The sequence below is a fragment of the Pinus tabuliformis genome, chromosome 9, assembly GCF_031772625.1.
Source record: "Pinus tabuliformis cultivar Carrire ecotype Pingquan chromosome 9, CPIR1, whole genome shotgun sequence".
NCBI lineage: Eukaryota > Viridiplantae > Streptophyta > Pinopsida > Pinales > Pinaceae > Pinus > Pinus tabuliformis.
This window is the reverse complement of record NC_142307.1, coordinates 2,013,412,293-2,013,435,339: the sequence shown is the minus strand read 5'-3', so window position 1 is coordinate 2,013,435,339 and position 23,047 is coordinate 2,013,412,293. Positions and strand designations below refer to the sequence as shown.

Here is a 23,047-nt window from a genome sequence, read left to right as displayed (position 1 = left end):
CATCTTTTATATCTCCAAGGTCTTCATAGGTGTCAAGGGTCCTTCCTTTCTTTTCCAGAGTTGTCCTGCTTTCTTTCAAGAGATATCTTCAAAGTATCTTGTGAGATAGTGATTCTCGGTGATCATGGCGTTCTTCACGTGCTTGATCTCTTTCTTCATTTGCTTCTTCTTAGATAGATAGGTCAACCATCTTATGCTTCTTGTGAGAGCATTTCTTCATTGCTTGCTTCCTGGACTAGTCAACATTTCTTCTTGCTTTGTAGTTAGCAATCATATACTCCTTATGTGAGCATATTCTTTTGTTGACCTTCATTACATTGTAGCACATGCCTTCGAGCATGTTCTTGGTGAAAGAGATTCTTTCATACTTGATCATGTTATAGAACTATTCCCATGACTCAATAATATACGAATGATAACATGACTAAACTTTGACGCACATATACCTCATCTTGATTCTCCTTTGATCATCTTAGCTTCATTTAGTTGTCCTTGGTGTGGCCGTTCTTGCTTCATATTAGCTTGCCTACATATCATCCTTTTCTTGAATCCCATGAATGGGATTCCCAATGAGACATCTTCTTTGGTTTATGAACCTTCTTTTGAAGATTCCATCATAGGATCTTAAAGACCCTTGCCTTGCAAATGTTTCTTTCCTTTTGATGATGGAGGTCTTCTAAGATTCTTTTTCATGATCAATTTTCTTTCATAGTGATGAGGTCCTATTCTAGGTATGCTCCTTTTCATGAATATCTTGAGCTATGTTCATCATGCTCCTATATTCTAGAAGATATTTCTAACCATGCATTTTTGTTCTAATTTATAAATGCTCTTTCTACATGAGTAGCTAGAGCTCTATGTACTTCATGTTTCTAGATTCTAGAAGATGTTTCTAGCTATGCAATTTTATTTTATTCCTAAATGCTCCTATTCTACTCAAAACCTTGAAAGAAGACTTGAAGTAAAGAGTTTGACCTAGTCATAGTAGGGATCCGGAGGATCTTCCTTCTTTTGCTTCTTTTCTTCTTCTTTTACCTCTTGAGTCATGTGAGGTTCTTCCCTCTTTATTTTGTTGTTGTTGTTCTTCTTAAGCTTAGGACAATTCCTTTTGTAGTGTCCATATTTTTGGCATCCAAAACATTGGATTTTGGACATGTCTTTGTTGTTTGTTCTTCGTGGACCAAATTTGCCAAATTTTTCCTTTCTTTTGGCCATGGTAGCAAATGCTTGCTCCTTTGACCCCACATCTTCCTTTGCTTTAAGTCTGGTTTTCTCTATCCTGCATAGAGACCACATTTGACTGAGTGTGGTTGCTTCCTTCTTTGCATATATGCTTGATGTGAAGTTGCCCTAATCCTCAGGTAGAGAATTGAGTACTACAATTGTCATCTCTCTATCAGACATGACTTCCCCAAGCTCTTGAAGTTGATCTCTCATTTAAGAGATTTTCATGAAGTAGGGAGCTATTCCTTCCTTTGTTATCTTCATCTTGTACAATTCATTCCTTAGGGATATTACTTCTGTAGAGATTTTCACTTTTTCGACCCTGGTTTTCAGTTTCACCTTATTTCTCCCATATAATTAAATGCCCTTTCCCATATCCATACATTCAACAACTGGAAAAATAAATTTTGCTGAAAACACAAATTCTAGAAATTTTACAGAATGCTGGAAATGTAGAAATAAAAAATTAGCAGGTACAAACAATCATTTAACACATTTGAACACAGTGATTTTTGGTCAATGTGACCCTGGAAAAACCCCCTACAACTCTTGGGGAAAATCAGTTTGAGAGCTCTTCTTTATTTCTGAAAATTGCCTTTTTACAGTGAGAAATATTCAGCAAAAAATCAGCAAGCAAATTTACAACTTATTTCTTTTTTCGTGCCTCACAGCAATCTGGAAATTACAGCAGACAGGACAGCAATAAATGCTGTACGGCCTCCTCGATTTCTGTGCCCACTTTCAGCATTAAATGCTGCTGTATGGCTTGCATTAAATGTGCTATACGGATTGCAATAAATGCGCTGTATGGACCTCGATTTGCATGCAGAAAAAACAACAAACTTCTCCTCGATTTCTGTGCAAACCACTCCTTGATTTTTGTGCAAACTAGTTGTACAGATTTCTAGAAAATCGTGCCAAAATCTGCCTTTCACTGTATGCTGAATCAGCTGTACAAATCTGCTCAACCGTTGCCTTGGAATGTGTGCTAAGCTGCTGTCTCCTTCTCCTCCTTGTTCAGAAATCTCCCTTGCTCTCCTTCTCCCAATCTGCTCATGAAAGAATGAATGACCTTTTCCTCCTTTTCCTCCTTTAATCTAACCTCAAGTGACTTTTGGGTGATCTCTAAATCCAATGGCTGAAATAGATTGAGATCTAGGGCTGAGATTAAATGCTCATTTAATTCTCACTTTTTATTTTTTAATTCACTCCACTTTAATAAAGACCCACTTAGTCATTTATTTCCAAAGTCACTTTTCCTTTCTAATTTTACAGTGACTTTATTAAAGTCACTTTAAAGTTAGACTTTAGTAACTTTATCACTTAAAGTCATTTTTAAATTAGATTTAATTTTATAAAAATTATAAAGTCACTTTAGGAGAAAAATTAAATTCTTTTGGACACTTTTTCCTAGGCCAAAGATCAAAGCCTTAGGGAACCACCTGTCCTCCGGTACCAAATTTCAACACTCCCTCTTATCGAGGAAGGTGTTCCTCACCACACCCATCTTGTCTCTAAAGTAGTCATGCTTGCCCCGTGGTAAAGCTTTGGTAAGAATATCTGCAACCTGCTCATCAGTGGGAATATACTCAAGCTTCACAGCACCCTTCGGAACACAGTCTCTGATGAAATGATATTTGATCCCGATATGTTTTGACCTGTCATGAAATACCGGATTCTCCGTGAGTTTAATGCAACTCTGATTATCACAATAAATCACTGAAGGTCTCAACGGCCGACCAAATAAGCCAAACAACATCTTGCGAAGCCAGATGGCCTCACAACTAGCTAGACTAGCTGCCATATACTCTGCTTCTGCTGAACTCAATGCCATTGACTGCTGCTTTCGGATGAACCATGGCACTACTGCCGAACCCAACCCAAAACAACACCCTGAAGTGCTCTTCCTATCAGAAGCACAACCTGCCCAATCAGAAGCAGTATAACCTGCCAATCTCACTCCATCCTCCTGCCTGTAGTCCAGACCATAATCCACTATCCCCTGCAAGTACCGCAAAATGTGTTTTGCAACCACCCAGTGAACCTTCCTAGGCTCACACATAAACTGACTCATCGTGTTGATTGCAAAACTAATATCTGGTCTAGTGTTGACCAAATACATCAAGGAACCAATCAGCTACCTGTACAATGTGGGATCCACCAACTCGGAGTCCGAAGCATGAAGCTTCTTCCAGTTGGTGATCATCGGTGTCGACATGAGTCTACAATCCTCCATGTGGAATCTGCCAAGGATGTCCACAATATACTTCCCCTGCCCCAGGAAGAAATGTCCCTCCTCCTGCCACACCTCCAAACCCAAAACGTAATGCATCAAGCCGATGTCCTTCATCTCAAACTCCGCTGCAAGATCTCTCTTGCAGTGCTTTATGAGTCTCTCTACACCTGTAATGATCAAGTCATCCACATACAACACCAGAATGAGAGGCTCCTCACCTATCACAATATAGTAAAGGTTCGGATCTACCTCACTCTTTGTGAAACCCATCCCCTGCAAGTATGTATCTATCCTGGAGTACCAAGCTCTAGGAGCTTGCTTCAAGCCATAAAGGGCCTTCTTCAGTCTGCACACATGGGACTCTTTCCCGTGCACCTCAAAGCCCTGTGGCTGCTCAATGTACACCTCCTCCTGTATGAAGCCATTGAGAAATGCAGTCTTCACATCCATCTGGTGGATCTTCCAACCCATCTCTACTGCTATCGGTATAATGGAGCGGATCGAAGTATATCGAGCAACGGGAGCGAAGGTCTCCTCATAATCAACTCCCTCTACCTGTGAGAACCCTCTAGCCACAAACCTTGCTTTGAATTTCTCAATGTTGCCATTTGTAGCATGCTTTACCTTGTAAAGCCATCTGGAAGTAACCACGGATTTGCCCTCAGGCCTCGGCACCACCTCCCAAACATCATTCTTCATGATAGAAGAATACTCCTCCTGCATGGCCTCTCTCCAGACCTGCTGGCTAGCTGCCTCCTCATAGCTAGAAGGCTTAGAGTCAAGGATGCTGGAAACCATTGCCATATAGCTACAAAACCTCTCAGGTGGTCTACTCTCTCTGACCGGGCTCTTCGGCTCAGCAACGGATGTGGCATCTCTTAAGGTGTCCTGAAGCCACTTGGGCTTCCTCTTCCCTAAGCGCACTTCTCCCACTAGAGAATGAAACTCTTCCTCATCATCATCAGGGGCCTGAACTCCTGACTGTCTGTTTGCTGTCCTCCTGCCTGCACCTGAACCTGTAGAAGCTGAGGTACTGTGTGAACTGTCCATCAGTGGACTCCCTAGTGAACTGCTCTGTGAACTGCTCTGCATGCTGCTCGGAGCACCACCCCTTTGGCTCGGTGAGCCACTGCTCACTGACGGACCTGACATTCTCATAGATGTACCTCCTGATCCTTCTGATCCCTGCCCACTGGATCCCTGCGACTGACTCAACTGCTACTGAGGGTCTGGTTGATCCAGATACTCTAACTCCCGTGACCTCCTAAAGGCCCTGTCCTCCTCGAACTTCCCATCCCACCTAACAACAACTCTCCTCTGTGCAGGAATGTAAATCCAAAAGGCCTTTGAGGTCTCACTGTAGCCCACAAAGATACCCTTCTCTGTGGTGGGCTCTAGTTTGGTCCTCTTCTCCTTGGGTATGTAGGAGTATGTAATGCATCCAAAGATACGAAGATGACCAATATTAGGCTTCTTCCTAGAGAAAGCCTCCTCCGAAGTCATGTGCCCCAAGGCACGATGCAGACTCCTGTTCTGCAAGTAAACAGCTGTGTTGCAGGCCTCTGCCCACAAGAACAATGGCAACCCCTGATCATACAACATGGCTTTGGCAGCCCCTACGATGGATCTGTTCTTCCTCTCCGCAACCCCGTTCTGCTGGGGGTTGTAAGGAACAGTGAACTCCCTCCTAATGCCTGCCTCCGCACAATAGTCAACAAACTCTCCAAGGGTGTACTCTCCTCCCTTGTCCGACCTCAGGGACTTGATCTTCTGACTTGTCTGTGTCTCCACAAGAGCTCTAAACTCCTAAAACCACTTGAAGACCTCACTCTTGGTCTTCAAGAAATAAATCCAGGTCCTCCTGGAGTGATCATCAATGAATAAAACATAGTGCTCATATCCACTCAAGGAAACATGAGACATCCGACCGCTCACATCAGAATGAATCAAATCAAGTATTCTAGTCGCTCTACTGTCACTGTAGGGAAAAGGGGATTTGGCAAGCCGCAAACTTGCCCATCGCACATCCTCTGCAAGTATCAAAGTGATCAGTACTGAAATCTGGCTCACCAGGAGTGATCTCCCGCAAGGTCCTCAAGGCTCCATGATACATATGTCCCATCCTGCGGTGCCAAATCTCACACAGCTCAGAACTGCTAGCTCTGCTGCCGGTACCACTGCTAAATGCCACAAGGGACTAGAATGCAAACTTGTACACCTTTGCATGGCGTACACCTATCACTCTAGCTGAATCAGCTGGAGTGCCCCTGGGATACATCAACACCTGTCCTCCCCTGAACAGTATCTCATATCCTCTGTCCTCTAAAGCTGAGACGGATATGAGGTTCTTCCTCATCCCTGGCACATAAAGAACATCTGACACTTTCAAGGGAGGTTTGGACTCCCTCTGAAATGTCAGAGTCCCCACACCGACTGCTCTAACAACTCTGTCATCACAGAGTACTACCTCTATATCAGTGCCACTCTCTGAAAGCTCAGAGAAGTACTCCCGGACTCCTGTCATGTGACGTGAAGCCCCACTGTCCACATACCAGATACCTGAAGATGCTCCGCTAATTGAGGGAAAAGCATGCTCCCTCTGAACCTGTGTGGCAGGTGATCCTGCACTAGAGAACTCATACGCACTGAACCCAAACTCCCGGTCAAAACGAACTGCAAAGTCCTCAACCTCTGCTGAAGCTGCCACGTCCTGGTTCTTCCCCTTCTTCTTCTTCTTCTCCGGACACACAACTGCATGTGTCCCATCTTTTGACAATTCCAACACTTCACCTTGGAATAGTCCTTCTGTGTGTTACCCTGTTTACCTTTACCTTTGCCTTTGCCGCCACCATTGCTTGTGGAAGCCTGCTTCTTCCCTTTGCCTTTCTTGCCTCCTGCTGACAGTGCTACATCCTCATCCTGCTCAACTGGCTTGGCTGCCCCAAGCTGACCTTTCTTGATCTCTGTCTGAATGCAATCATCCCAAAACCTCTCCCATGTGGGAAGGGTCTCACGTGCACAAACTCCATCAACAAAGTTGATCCATGAACAGGGGAGGCTATTCACTGCAATCCGCACCAACTCAGTGGGTGGAATGTCCTCTCCAACTGCTGCCAACTCATCTCTCACATTAGTAATCTTTGTGAGATATCCAGCTACACTATCATTACCCATCTTAATGTTCTTCTGCTTCTCCTTCAAGACCATTTTCCGGTTCTCATTGGTACTCTGGTAGAGATTGGACAATGCTGTCCACATCTCATGGGCATTTCTCTTTCTTCTCACATGAGGAATGCAATGGTCTTTGACTTTGTCTAGAATCAGTCTCTTACCCTTGTTGTTCTTTTTATTATACTCAGCCAACTGAGTAGCATCAGTAGGCACAACAATAGGGTTCTGTGTGGTATGCACCATGATATCCCAGACTTCTGCCTCCTCAAATATACTCTGCATTCTCTCATTCCAAACGCTGTAATTTGTATTCCCATCCAGCCTATCCTCCACCCTCAATCCCAATGACATCCTGCTGTCCTAAAACTGAAAAAATAGCACTGCTGTAGTAAAGATAAAATTGCTATTTGTGAAAAATCAGCTTGCTGGAATTTTCTGAGTGAAAAATCAGCAGGGTGTAATTTTCCTCCTTCCTGTCCCAAACTGCACTTCAGCACTCAAGCTCTGATACCATGTAGAGATTTTCACTTTTCCCACCCCGGGTTTCAGTTTCACCTTATTTGTCCCATATAGTTAAATGCCCTTTCCCATATCCATACATTCAACAACTGAAAAAATAAATTTTTGCTGAAAACACAAATTCTGGAAATTTTACAGAATGCTGGAAAATGCAGAAATAAAAAATTAGCAGGTACAAACAGTCATTTAACACATTTGAACACAGTGATTTTTGGTCAATGTGACCTTGGAAAAACCCCCTACAACTCTCGGGGAAAACCAGTTTGAGAGCTCTTCTTTATTTCTGAAAATTGCCTTTTTACAGTGACAAATATTCAGCCAAAATCAGCAAGTAAATTTACAACTTATCTCTTTCTCCGTGCCTCACAGCAATTTGGAAATTACAGCAAACAGGATAGCAATAAATGCTGTATGACCACCTCAATTTTCGTGCCCACTTTTAGCATTAAATGCTGCTGTACGGCCTGCATTAAATGCGCTGTACGAACTGCAATAAATGTGTTGTACGGACCTCGATTTGTGTGCAGAAAAAACAACAAACAGCTCCTCGATTTTTGTGCAAACTATTTCTCGATTTCTGTGCAAACCAGCTGTACGGATTTCTAGAAAATCGTGCCAAAATCTGCCTTTCACTGTGTGCTGAATCAGCTGTACAAATCTGCTCAACTGCTGCCTTGGAATGTGTGCCAAGCTGCTGTCTCCTTCTCCTCCCTGTTCAAAAATCTCCCTTGCTTTCTTGCTCTCCTTCTCCCAATCTGCTCATGAAAGAATAAATGACCTTTTCCTCCTTTAATCTAACCGCAAGTGACTTTTGGGTGATCCAAGTGACTTTTGGGTGATCCCTAAATCCAATGGCTGAAATAGATTGAGATCTAGGGCTGAGATTAAATGTTCATTTAAATCTCACTTTTTATTTTTTAATTCACCCCACTTTAATAAAGACCCACTTAGTCATTTATTTCCAAAGTCACTTTTCCTTTCTAATTTTACATTGACTTTATGAAAGTCACTTTAAAGTTAGACTTTAGTAACTTTATCACTTAAAGTCACTTTTAAATTAGATTTAACTTTATAAAAATTATAAAGTCACTTTAGGAGAAAAATTAAATTCTTTTGGACACTTTTCCCTAGGCCAAAGATCAAAGCCTTAGGGAACCACCTGTCCTCCGGTACCAAATTTCAACAACTTCTCCGGTTTTGGATACCGAGAATAGCTCTACTAGCTTATCATAAATTTCTTTTGATGTTTCAAATTTGGAGACATAAGGAATGAGAGAGTCTTTGATTGATTCTATTAGAATCCTTTGTGCTCTTGTCTCATCCTTATTGTACTTAGCTAAGGCTTGAGTTTGTTCCTTAGCAGGGATAGTGATATTCCCTTTGATATGTTCTAGAAGTTCATTCTCCTTGGGAAATAGATCAATCCTCTTCTTCCATGCAACAAAGTTATTGGTACCTACCAATTTGTTGCTTTCCTTGCAAAAAGACATTGATGTATATTTAGAAGGGGACATATACTTACTTGATATATTTTTGAGATGTAATGGATTTGCTTCCTCCTTGAAGACTTGATGGCTTGTCTTCCTTGGATCTTGATGTTCTTCAAGTTGCCTTCTCCAAGTGGACTTGCTTGATGACTTGTAGCTTGATGTAGGTCCTGCTTCGATTTGATCTTCTTTGTAGGTGCCTTTATGTAAGGCTCTTCTTCTTGCTATGTAGACTTCCTTGATGAATGATGGATTGGAGACCTTCTTGTCCTTGAAGTGATTGAGACTTCTAGGCTTGATGCTTCAACCTTGTAGATGTCCTTCCTTGATAAGTGTTCTTGAGTTTCCCTTTCCTTGATGTGTCACCTTAGCTCTGATACCATGTTGAAGAATCTAGGGAAAATTAGGTGTAGTGTGATTTTTCTTTGCTTGATAACAATTTGTGGAGTCTTTTTACTTTTTCTTTTTAACTTAATATTCTTCTTCTTATTATTAATGCATGTGTGTGTACTTCATCAAACTGCTATCAAAACATAAGAACAAGAACACAAGATGTTGGCTCTTTGCCAGGGCCAAAACCTCTCTTCTCTTGAGAGGAAAACCCTTCAGTAAGTTTTCTCTTATTGAAGCTTCTTTCTTGATCAATGCCAAACCCTAGACCCTTGACTAGAAGATCCTCCAAGCACAAGTCAAGTTCTTTCAAGATTACTTTTTCTTGCAGCACTTTGTCCTCCTCCTTCCAGCACTTTATCTTTCTTCCTTTGGCACTTCTTCCGGCAACTGTAGAGACCTTCTATTGTACACTCTAGAATGTCCCTTGACCTTTTTCTTCCTTCGCTTGTGATGGAGCCTTTCTAACTTCAGGAGATGACTTTGTTTCTTCTCAACCGAGCCTTCTTTTCCAAATATTGCAGACTTAGAGAAGCAGCAATGCAGCCCTAATTCTTCGCACGTGTGAGGGAATCTCCTCACAAGAACTATGTTAGACTTCTCTTACTCCCTTCGCTTGCATACCCTTCTTCCACGCTTGAGAGAGAGGCCTTGTAGGCCTAGTTTGAACCCTAAACAATGAGATATGGTAAACTGTAAGTTACAGCTGTCATAAACACAGAGACTACTCTCCTTTCCTCGCACGTGTGGCTGTAACTAGCCCTTTAACACTTCGGTTTTCTTCTTCCTTTCTTCGCTGCCTTGGAGACCCTTTTCTTGTCCTCTTGTTACCCTTTTCTTGCCTTGTACCTTCGCAGATTTCAGAGAGGAATGTGTTGTCTTTTGAGGGAGTGGACAGCCTCTATATATAGAGGTCTGTCCCTCCTTTAGGCCGACTTGATTTTCTTTGCTGCAATAGGTGCTTTTAATGGTGCCATTGCTTCTTTTGATGATGTCTTTGCTTGGAGGATACTTGACTTTGCTTGGAGGTGTCTTCTTTGACTTTTATACATAAATATACATAATGTAACATACTCTTAAGGTTTTCAACATAATTCTTTTGACTCTTTGACTCACCTATAGCACTTTGACAAGTGCGAGACCTACTTCAATGAGCAAAAAACTCATTGACATATATTATAAAAATAATATTTCTTTTCTTGAATAAATACAAATGTCAAAAGTACATTTATGAAGACCGAACGTAGTTACATTTCCTTAAACACTCTGGACTTCTACCAACTGGAGACCACATTACCTGTAAACTTAGCATTCAAGGAGCATATCATATCTTGCACCAAGCCATCACTACCAGGATCATTAGCAATGTATTCCGGAGGAGATTGCTACCTGGATTTGCTATGCCTCTGGTTAACATTGTCCCTGCCTTGAAAACCACAAATTCTACCGAAAACAGACTGCTGCTCCTCAGCTTTAGAGTGACTAGACTGCTCACCAAATGTAAATATATGCCCACCAGCCATATGGCCTGAGTTTCCAGAAGCCACACCCCCTTTAGCTACAATCTGGCTGTCTATACCTTTCCCTCTACAGACTGTAACTGCTGGCATGCTGCACCTGTCACATTTGCTGTACCTACATCCTTGCTGTTGGTACCATGCTCATTAATGCCAGCGATCCCACCTCCTTGTCTAGTTGTGCCTCCACTTATGTTTCCCTTTAGTTCTGTGCCAGAGTCCTTGTTCCATTGTGCATTCATTCCCCTGTCTGTACCATCATGCCCATGCCCGTCCATATCTCCACACTTTCTTGCCATGCTCTCTCTCCCCATTGCAGATCTCTAACATATACTTTATAAGTTAAGTGACTAATACATACTAGATGTGACCATTACAAACATACTCCTATCAGTGGGCAGCGAAAAACAGATGGAAGGATCCTCCTCTGCCAATGTCAAATGTGGGTGAGTAGTGCAGATGAGAGGGACCCAGGACTGCAGAGGGGAGGGCTTCAGAACTGCAGACGAAAGGAGGGGTTATGGGTTATGGGTCTGCAGATGGGAGGAGTTGGGGATTGCATGCATGGAAGTATTTTAACATACTTTAAAATGAGATTAGAGGTTGATACTACTGTTTTCTGGAGAACTCTACTGGTCATTGGTTAACATTTTCTTGTGTGAATAGGGGTGTGTTTCCATCCATGTGTGATGGATTTTCATTAGAAGACACTGTTTTGAAAGTTTGAACATGAGATCATTTTTCAAGTACAACATAACGCTCACAGGACAGGAAAAACCCTCTTCCTCATCTAGTTATATTAGGATGACATGTTTGATCGAGCATTACTGACATTCAGTGCCACTGATTGACAGATATCATAATCTAAATGTTCAGAGAAATGCATTTGGGTGTTATCTTTGCTCAATGAAAAAGGCTGAACCTACCAAGGGAAAATGGGATAACATCTTTGTAGTAAATGATGCACATGCACTTATAATGAATATGAAATTCTGTTTGTCTTTTTCTTTACAGTTCTTGTTTTGGGATCTAAGTTGCATCTTGAGGTGGGTGACAACCAAAATGAATTCACATCCTTGTGTTTCACAGGTCGATATTAAGCGGAGTATGGAGGAAGGGGAGAAGCGATTCAATCAGCTTTCAATAGAGGAGCGAGGAAAATTTAATGAAGAGACATTGGTGAATATCGGTGGAATAAGAAAACGAAGTACAGGCAGCCAGAGATCAGATGTCTTCAGTAATGAGTATATTGTGGTATGGTCCAATTACCGGATGATTTAATGTCGTATTAGATGCCACTACTGACAATGCAATACAGCTGTTTAACTATTCACATCTCATTGTTTATTGGCTTATTCTAATTTTTTATTGCTTGATATAAATTTTCTAAATAAATGATCATCATTCACATCATAGGAAACAGAAAGACCGGATGATAATTATACAACAAGGTTTGTATCCTTTCTTGTTTGATCTGGTAGCTGTGCATTGTTAGGACCCAGTGAAAAACCTCTGCCTTTTCTGGTAGACCGGATGATAATTATACAACAAGGTTTGTATCCTTTCTTGTTTGATCTGGTAGCTGTGCATTGTTAGGACCCAGTGAAAAATATCTGCCTTTTCTGGTAAATGCCAGTAGAAGTTTATCCAAAACATTGTTCCATGATTCCATCTATTTTACATGCAGTATCTGTATGGTTGCTGCAAATAACGTAATATTTTTTTAGGGTTAACTATATATAGACACTTCCTATGTCACGTGTTTCTTATTTTATACTCCTTTTCCTGTTGCTGCAAGCCTGGAACTCCTTAATCAAAGTCTGAAATGTGATCCAATTTTTCATTTTCTGGATATAAGTTTTAATTGGATCTGGAGTATGAATTTTTTGAAATTTTGTTCACGAGTTGTTTCAAACTATGTTTTGCTTTCTTCTTTAGAAACAAGTACATTGCACAGCTTTTTCATCAATCTGTCATGTATAAACATGTGAATTGAGGCTACTTTGTAAAATTAGGCACAGGATGGACATGAGGGCAAGATATTGTTGGTAGATCTAGTAGGTTTCAGTTTGCCAAGGGACTGGTCCACTAAGAGAGAGGAAGCATGGATATGTAATAAAAAAGGCAAAAATATGAGAAAAATATTCGTGATTCCTTAAAATGCCAATCTATAACTGTAACACTCTAAAGACCAGGCTGCAATTTACTGCACCGACCAAAAGAGAGGTGACCATTTTTTATAATTGCAATTTTGGAAGTGATTTCAACTTCTCAAGAGAATATCAAGTAGAGTTTGAGCGTAAAAGGGATTAAGCAATAAAATATGGTATATATGACTGATGATGAATCATAATTGTATTGCATTATTTTTGTTAAATCACTTGACCAATTTGTCATTATGTCATCAGAAAGCTAAGTTGCACGAAACACTGAAACATCTAGAAGTTTCCGAAACACAACCCCCAGAAAATGGAAACGTTGGCCGAAATGTTACATATATATATATATATATATAACACATTATCTTGCAAGAAAAGAAAGAATGAGACATATAAATGACATTTTGAAAGGAAATCCAAATTTATATTAACTCCAACAGATGATTACATGATGCAAATATCCAAAATTAGCCTTTATAGATGGGGCTTTACATTGAAGACTCCAAAATCAGCCTTTATATGTGAGGCTATATGTGCTAAAACTGAAATAAAACATGAGCTAAAGACAATTAGCCCTCACCTCTGGATTTTTGGTATGTCCACACACATCAATACCCTTTATCTCTTCATGCATAATGTGAGCCTTCATTCTTGTGTAAGAGCCCTTGAAGGTCTTTTCATTTTTGCATAAATTGCGCTTCCATTCCCATGTACCATCGGAACACATCTACTTCACTTTGGTAACATACTTCCATAGAGGATAATATTATTGCTGTCTGGTTGTTTGAGTGGATTTAGGGGCAGTTGAAACACAACTTTGAGAAGCCATGAATGCTGCAAAATTAAAAAATGAAAAAATCACCCAACTCGCTGCTGCCCATGCTCCAAAACACAAATAAACTCTTTGCTGCTACTATAGGAAGCTCCTCTTGCAGAAGAATATGTGAGAAATGAGTGAATGAAGTGCCTTTTTAAAGAAAAGAAGAGGCTCATAGGGTTTCTAGGGAATTCTATTTTTTAAATCTTCTAGAGAATTCTATTTGTAATTTTTTTTATTAAATCTTGTTAACAACCACATAAAAAATGTTTTATGTTTATTTGGGTGTTACAAGGGTCCACACCCTTCTTCACCCCTTGAGCTGGCCGAAAAACAAAAAAATAAATTAAAACTCTGCCCTTTATTGCCCGAAATGCAACATGTAGTGGCTGAAACGGGACCGAAATGTCACCGGCTGTACCAGACGATGTTTTGAAATCGCAAAACATTGTTTGATATGGCTGACAACGTTTCGGGTCCGTTTCAAGGCTCATTCAAGGTTTTGGGCCGTTCTCGGTACTGGGACGACACCTTTCTAGGCGTTTCCTGCTACATAGTCAGAAAGACATATATAGTTGTAAATAACAATTCAGGAAGAACATAGATGGCTGAAATTCAAATTTGCAATTTACATAAGTTATGGACAGCTGAAAGCTTCAATTACATACACATGATGAAGTTGTTTTACATACTATAGCCTTATCACAAGGTTGGTACAATCCAATAACTCTCCAAAACAAGATAAACATTAGCTCAACCAAGGAGCTCCAACATGCATGAATTACTCAAACAAGTCCTCCAAGGCAAGATGTCCTCCTCTTCTTATTCACCAAATACACTGTAAGGTTTTATCACCAAACCCTAATCTCAAACCTCCAAGATGCTCAAAGAAGATCATGCAACCCTAACAATTCCAAGAGAGAGAAATATCTAGTATAAATGAAGATCTAAGAGAGAGAGAGAGAGAGAGAGGAAAGTCTTCTTCACAAGAGAAAATCCTAGTATCTCATAAGGATCACGCTCCAAACCAAGATGTCCTCTCTAGACTTTCATAACTCCTCCCAAGGTTTCCTCATGAATCCTAGTGATTTCCTCGAAGAAGACAAGTATAATGTAAAGAGTACAATGATGACCATAATGAAAAGACTCTTTGCTTTGTAATATTCCTAATGGATGCAATGTGATGTCAGATGGTTGGATTGATGTTATGAATTAAATATTCATAACTCAATATATATATAAAATAAATGATAAGATATTAAAATAATAATAAATAAATATTAATTAAATATCAGTGAATAAATTAAAATTAAGCTAAGTTACTTAATTAGTTTTGAAGAGACATTAATTCAAAAGGACGTGTCCTTTTAGGCTCGTGGCTAGTCGACTCCTATAAAGGAGAACCACCATAGCCTTGTATCATCATCAGAATTGAATAATAAAATATATTAACTTACACACAAATGTGTAATTCATTTGCAAAAATAAGTGTATAGAAAAATATCTATTCCAGTGGTATCAGATCCTGGGGTCCTTTGGAAGATGTTTCTGTTGTCCTTCTCATTGCTACATCTCTTGTCCGCTATACACAGTCGCTGTCCATCCCATCGCTCCATCTCCTGTTCGCTCCGTATGTAAGCCCCTGCGTCATTCAGATCCATCGCGTTTGTTGTAGCTTCCATTGTGATTTAAGTCTTATTTTCAGTTTTATCACAAAATGAAATAAAAATCAAAAGAAATGAAAAATCAAACCATTGTCTAAAGGTCATGCAGGTTCAAGAGGCATGATCAAGCAATAGCTTGATGAGTACGATGAGGTGTGTTGCGGGGAAGCAATAAGCACGAAGATTAATTAAAGCTCAACCCCCGCAGTTGACCGTGACATTAGCATGGTTGACCACAATGTGTGGCCTGAAATTACTGCGGGGGTTCAACCTCAATGAAGCTCTCGTGCATTCTTTACCCCCGCAAAGTTTAAAAGAAATAACCTAAATAACTTATTTTATTTGATTGACGGGACGACTTTTGAATGTGAACCCGCGAGAAGATCTGGGTCGTCTGATCAACAAGCCACAGATCCAACGATAATCACATAAGTTAACTAGAATGGGTTTATTTCGGAGATCAAATGCGATGGTGTACCCGCGAGAAGATCTGGGCCGTCTGATCAACAGGCCACAGATCCGACGACAATTGGGTGGGTAACTAATCGGACGCGATGGCATATCAAACACAGTTTAAATTTGCTGAAGTCCGGGCCAATCTCAGCCGTCCATCCAAAGAGATGGGATCCGACAGATATCGGGTGAAAAAGTAATCGGGTTTTAGCGTTAAGATCAGACCCGATAGATCATTAACTGGCGGTTTATATTTCCCATCAGGTCCGTATGGGAGTCAACGGAGCGTTGAAAAGGCAGACTCGATAAGGTTTAGTTCAAACAAGTTTAAAGTCTCGTGAGTTTCGAAGGATCAGACCGTTTATTGAATGAGTGATCAGACGGTTCACGTACAGCTAAGGCGGACCCGACAGGTTTATGAATCAGATTGTTAATCCTTTTCAGTTCCATGGTAAACTATATTCCGTGTAAATTAGTCAATTCTGCTGTTTAAGCAAAATAACCAAAGTTAGAGGTGGATGACTAAAACTCCAAAGAAAGGTGATTGGTCAGGTTTCCTTGTGTTTTGGCCAATCAAAACACTCCCGATACATACGTGGGCCCAAGTCCACGCACAGGGTTTTGTCAAATACAATTTATTATGATTAAAACAGTTTAATCATTATTAAAGCATCTATAGAGAAACTTCATCAGCAACCAAGCAACAAATCTGAAAGCGAACAATCATCATCATTTTCTAAATTCTATTACTTCTTGTTACTTTATTTATGATGTGTCTTTTATCCTCTATGTAATATTATATAATAACTTTTACTTTAGACATTTAGGAGAATAGTTAAGCAGTTTGATAGTTTTGGTGATCACCAACTGTCTTATAATGTATAAAAAGAGGAAAATTTACAGAGAAAGGGTTCGAATTTTGGAGAACCTGGATACTAGGCCACTGAATTCCTGATACAACTGTTGATTAATGAAAGAATCAGAAGTTTTCCATACATTGTTGGGTATGATTTTGTGTCTTCTCTATTATGTGTCATCTTATGTTTTCTTCCTTTATGGTAATGAAGCTACAGGTCTTTATTTGCTTGTGTAAATAAAGTTAAAATCCCTTAAAAGAGTGCTCCTATACTTGAAGTTCACACCTCTGCAATTCTTCTAAGTTACAGATAGTAGTTTCTGTGTAAGACAACATATTATCTATAACTTCTCCAAGTGTCACAGATAGTAGATCCTGTGTAAAACAACATATTGTCTATGACTTATTCAAGCTTTCTTCATTCATCATTTATATTCAACAATCAAATGGAATTATGATATTTTCTTGTCACCTAAGTATTGAGGGTTAAAAACCAGATTTCCCAAGTCCTTCATTTGAGAACACAACATATAATTAAGTGACAAACAAGTGACAATCATTATAATCATTAATGTCTTAAGCACAATTTCTATACAACCAGGAAATTGGTTTCTTAAGGTACAACAGTGCCTCAGCCCGATTCATTGTGTCCGCTTTGTCTATTCCTGTCCCTGTCTATCCCTGTCTTTCCGTCAGCCACTGTACTTGTCTGCCTCGACTCCCGACTCAACATAACTGTGTAGGCACCGAACCGGGATTGGCCACTATTGACAGTAAGCCCTGTCCACCCTCCCGATATGTAGTTACTGTTAAAACAGGCGTGAGTCACCAACCCTGGTCTACTGTCCAATGCTGCCTCGTCTGCTGTGTTCACAAACAGTCAATTCGTCGACCATGCCGCTGTTTGACACCAAATTCCTGGTGATCATTCTGCGTAAATCCCTGTAGGCTGGGTTTCCCATATGTCACGTCTTTTTTTTAACTTTGATCATGATTCGTGGTGGTATATATTCAATTCATTAAAGCATGAAACATAATAAGGGTAACATTGTATAACGTTTATTAAAAGGAACGATTATATTATATAGTTCATTACTACATAATTAATTAATTAATTCAATTATAATTATAATAATAATAATAATAATATTGTTATTATTATTTAAAAAAGGGTCTACAAGTAAATAGAGGAACAAAATGGGAAGTAGTAATAATTTTAGAAGAGTAGGAATGACCTGTTATAGAGTTTTTTTGTACCCAACGTTTCAGACTACCAAGTGAGTCCATCATCAGGGGATGCGTCAATAGATATTCTCCAAATCTTAATGATGTATCAAGAGCTATATTTAGGGTATATATATATATATATATATATATATATATATGGGTTATTAAAGAAAAGAAATAAGACATAGGTCGGCTCTTATCTTGCTAGATTTATTTATTTATTATTATTATTATTATTATTATTTTTAAATGTTAATTAATTAATTAATTTCAATATTTATATATACTATATATTTTTTATTAATAAGTTTAATGGATAAATAAATAAATTAATTTATTAATCAGATAAAGGGATAACTTAATTAATTAATTTTATTATTTATAGAATTAATTATTATGTTTATAATTTTGTCGATTATTTCCAATAATTGGTTTAATTGATTCATTGATTTGATTACTTAATTAATTAATTTATTTGATTAATAAAATTAATTAATTTGTTTGATAAATAAAAATAATTAATTTAATTAATTATTTTTTATTAATATGCTTATCAATTTATTAAAGTGATTATAAAGGGATAAATTAATTACTTAATTTTGCTATTTGTTGAATTAATTATTATGTGTATTATTTATATGTAAAACTATTTTTTTAATTAATTTGATTAATTAATTTATTAATATGTTTAACTAATTTGTTTGATTAATTAATTAAAAGAATAGATTAATTTAATTATTTATTATTTGTTAATATGTCTATTAAATTAATTTTAATGTATTTATTTCTTTGTTTAATTATTTATTTATTTGGTTGATTTGTTTTATTTGATTAATTAACTTTCTAATTAATAAATTAATCCTTGTAGATTTTGTGAGTTATTTTGCTATAATATTATTTATAATTTCTAGAGTTAATATTTAATAGTCTAGATTTGAGTTATTACATATATATGCATTTTATTAGTTATTTTGTGATGTTATCAAATGATTATATGTGAAGAAATCAAATACTAATTTATGTTTATGTTTGTTAATTGTTCTATTTTTTGATGATTTTAAATTGTTTTTTTTTTTTTTTTTTAAAGGGAGGAGGGAATAGGTTATTTAAGGGATAAGAATTAATTACTGATTTTTTAAGATTTCAAGTAAAGGTTTCTAGGTGTTGCTTAGTTTCATCACGGTTCAGGTTGTTCTTCCTTTTTTCTATTTCAATGGCTTTTTTTATTTTCGTTTTAAGATAGTGGTCTTCTTTTCTAACCAGTTTGACTTCTTCCATGCAGATGTAATGAGAGGAAGAGTGAACATGTTCTGCTAAGGCCGATTTAGAGGTCCTATCTCTTCTTAAGTCGACAGTGTGTTCTTTAATTCTAATATTAAGAGACCTACCTGTTTCACCTATGTATTCCTTACCGCATGAGCAAGGAATCACATAAACACCTTTTTGAAGTTTAGGGTTTATGGGATCCTTGACTGAGTTGAATAATTGTCTGATGGTGTTGGCAGGGGTGAATACTACATTAATGTTATGTTTATTAAGAATTTTAGTGATTTTATCCGTGGTGCCTTTTATGTATGGAAGGGAGACCTTAGGAGTTGATAAATTTTGATTTTTAATATCATTGTTATTCTTGTTTAGGGATAGGTGCATGGCTTTCTTGATGGTATTTCTATTGTAGCCATTTAGTTCAAACACCTTGTGAAGATGGTTGAGTTCATCATTTAAATGGTCAGGATCAGATATTCTAGCCGCCCTAGTGGTTAAGGTCCTAATGATGCCAATCTTCTGTTTAGGGTGGTGATGGGAATTGGCATGAAGATATCTTTCTGTATGGGTTTTCTTTCTATAGACTTGGAAACCACGAGACCCATTTCTTTTAGTTAGAAGGATATCAAGAAAGGGAAGCTAGTTGTTATCTTCAATTTCAATCGTGAATTTTATATGGTTTGAGAAGCTATCTAAGTGATTGAGGAATAGGTCAAGTTTTTCTTTTCCATAACTCCACTTGGCAAATATGTCATCCACAAACCTTTTCCATTCTTCAGGGATGTATGGAAATGACCTAAGAGCCTTCTGTTCGAACTGCTTCATGAAGATGTTGGCAATTATGGGGGATAGAGGAGAGCACCTATCCCTAAACAAGAATAACAATGATATTGAAAATCAAAATTTATCAATTCCTAAGGTCTCCCTTCTATACATAGAAGGCACCATGGATAAAATCACTAAAATTCTTAATAAACATAACATTAATAAAAGTTTTTCACTTCCTAGAGCTGAGTCAGAAGTCACAGCAAAAATACTAGAAAGATATTTAGAATCTGGTGTTGAAATTTGGTACCAGAGGACAGGTGGTTCCCTAAGGCTTTGATCTTTGGCCTAGGGAAAAGTGTCCAAAAGAATTTAATTTTTCTCTTAAAGCGACTTTATAATTTTTATAAAGTCAAATCTAATTTAAAAGTGACTTTAAGTGATAAAGTTACTAAAGTCTAATTTTAAAGTGACTTTAATAAAGTCAATGTAAAATTAGAAAGGAAAAGTGACTTTGGAAATAAATGATTAAGTGGATCTTTATTAAAGTGGGGTGAATTAAAAAATAGAAAGTGAGATTTAAATGAGCATTTAATCTCAACCCTAGATCTCAATTTATTTCAGCCATTGGATTTAGGGATCACCCAAAAGTCACTTAGGGTTAGATTAAAGGAGGAAAATGAGGAAAAGGTCATTCATTTTTTCATGAGCATATTGGGAGAAGGAGAGCAAGAGAGCAAGTGGGATTTATGGACAGGCAGGAGAAGGAGGCAGCAGCTTGACACACATTCCAAGGCAGCATTCTAGCAAGTCCATACAGCTGAGTTAGCATACAGTGAAAGGCAAATTTTGGGCATGATTTTCAAGGAGGCCATACAACAGTGTGCACAGAAATCGAGGAGCAGAAATCAGAGTTTGCTGGCACGATTTTCAAGGAGGCCGTATAGCAGATTTTCAAGGAGGCCGTATAGGGGTTTTTGGCACAGAAATCGAGGAAATCGTACAGCAGAATTTTTGGCAGCTTGCACGATTTTCTAGGCAGGCCGTACAACAGAATTTAAGGCTGAAAATTGGCACAGAAATCGAGGAGGACATACAACATTTATTGCTGTTCAGATTTTGCTGTTTGCAAGTTTTTCCAGTTGGCTGTGAGGCACGGAAAACGAGATAAGTTGTAAAAGTTTACTTGCTGATTTTTGCTGAATATTTCTCACTGTAAAAAGCATTTTTAGAAATAAGAAAGAACTCTCAAACTGGTTTTCCCCAAGAGTTGTAGGGGGTTTTTCCAGGGTCACCTTGACTAAAAATCACTGTGTTTAAATGAGTTAAATAGTTGTTTGCATGTGCTGATATTTATTTCTGCATTTTCCAACATTCTGTAATTTTTCCAGAATTTGTGTTTTCAGCAAAATTTATTTTCCAGTTGTTGAATGTATGGATATGGGAAAGGGCATTTAACTATTTTGGAGAAATAAGGTGAAACTGAAAACTGGGGTGGGAAATGAGAAATTTTTACATGGTATCAGAGCTTGAGTGCTGAAATGCAGTTTGGGACAACAAGGAGGAAAATTACAGCCTGCTGATTTTTCACTCAGAAAATTCCAGCAACAAACAACAATGTTATCTTTACTATAGTAGTGCTATTTTTTAGTTTTTAGGACAGCAGGATGTCATTGGGATTGAGGGTGGAGGATAGGTTGGATGGGCATAGCAATTACAGCGTTTGGAAGGAGAGAATGTAGAGTATCTTTGAGGAGGCAGAAGTCTGGGACATCATGGTGCATACCACACAGAACCCTGTTGTTGTGCCTACTGATGCTACTCAGTTGGCTGAGTATAATAAAAAGAACAACAAAGGTAAGAGACTGATTCTAGACGGAGTCAAAGACCATTACATTTCTCATGTGAGAGGAAAGAGAAATGCCCATGAGATGTGGACAACATTGTCCAATCTCTACCAGAGTACCAATGAGAACCGGAAAATGGTCCTGAAGGAGAAGCTGAAGACCATTAAGATGGGTAATGATAGTGCAGCTGGATATCTCACAAAGATTACTAATGTGAGAGATGAGTTGGCAGTAGTTGGAGAGGTCATTCCACCCATTGAGTTGGTGCAGATTGCAGTGAATGGCCTCCCCCGTTCATGGATGAACTTTGCTGATGGGGTCTGTGCACGTGAGACCCTTTCCACATGGGAGAGGTTTTGGGATGATTGCATTCAAACAGAGATCAGGAAAGGTCAGCTTGGGGCAGCCAAGCCCGTTGAGCAGGATGAGGATATAGCACTATTGGCAGGAGGCAAGAAAGGCAAAGGGAAGAAGCAGGCTTCCACAAGCAATGGTGGGGGCAAAGGCAAAGGTAAAGGTAAATAGGATAACACACAGAAGGACTATTCCAAGGTGAAGTGTTGGAATTGTCAAAAGATGGGACACTATGCAGTTGTGTGTCCAGAGAAGAAGAAGAAGAAAGGGAAGAATAAGAGCATGGCAGCTTCAGCAGAGGTTGAGGACTTTGCAGATCATTTTGACCGGGAGTTTGCGTTCACTGCATGCAAGTCCTCTAGTGCAGGATCACCTGCCACACAGGTTCAGAGGGAGCATGCTTTTCCCTTGATTAGCAGAGCATCTTCGGGTATCTGGTATGTGGACAGTGGGGCTTCACGTCACATGACAGGAGTCCATGAGTACTTCTCAGAGCTTTCAGAGAGTGGCACTGATATAGAGGTAGTACTCGGTGATGACAGAGTTGTTAGAGCAGTCGGTGTAGGGACACTGATATTTCAGAGGGAGTCCAAACCTCCTTTGAAAGTGTCAAATGTTCTTTATGTGCCAGGGATGAGGAATAACCTCATATCCGTCTCAGCTTTGGAGGACAGAGGATATGAGGTACTGTTCAGGGGAGGACAACTGTTGATGTATCCCAGGGGCATTCCCGCTGATTCAGCTAGAGTGATAGGTGTATGCCATGCAAAGGTGTACAAGTTTGCATTCCAGCCCCTTTTGGCATTGAATAGTAGTACCGACAGCAGAGCTAGCAGTTCTGAGCTGTGTGAGATTTTGGCACCGCAGGATGGGGCATATGTATCATGGAGCCTTGAGGACCTTGCGGGAGATCACTACAGGTGTGCCAGATTTCAGTACTGATCACTTTGATACTCACAGAGGATGTGCGATGGGCAAGTTTTCCAAATCCCCTTTTCCCGGCAGTGACAGCAGAGCGACTAGGATACTTGATTTGATTCATTTCGATGTGAGCGGTCGGATGTCTCATGTTTCCTTGAGTGGATATGAGTGCTA

At 38.9% G+C, this 23,047-nt stretch overlaps 1 protein-coding gene across 2 annotated transcripts in view; it reads left to right on the top strand.

Moving 5' to 3' along the window:
* LOC149157141 (myelin-associated oligodendrocyte basic protein) overlaps window positions 1-23,047 on the top strand; it is a 234,137-nt gene that overhangs the window by 191,725 nt on the left and 19,365 nt on the right. For both annotated transcript variants that reach the window (XM_089439125.1, XM_089439124.1), the window contains exon 4: window positions 11,634-11,798. In XM_089439125.1, the coding sequence (XP_089295251.1) occupies window positions 11,634-11,798 (165 nt within the window). The remainder of the gene's footprint in view (window positions 1-11,633; window positions 11,799-23,047) is intronic.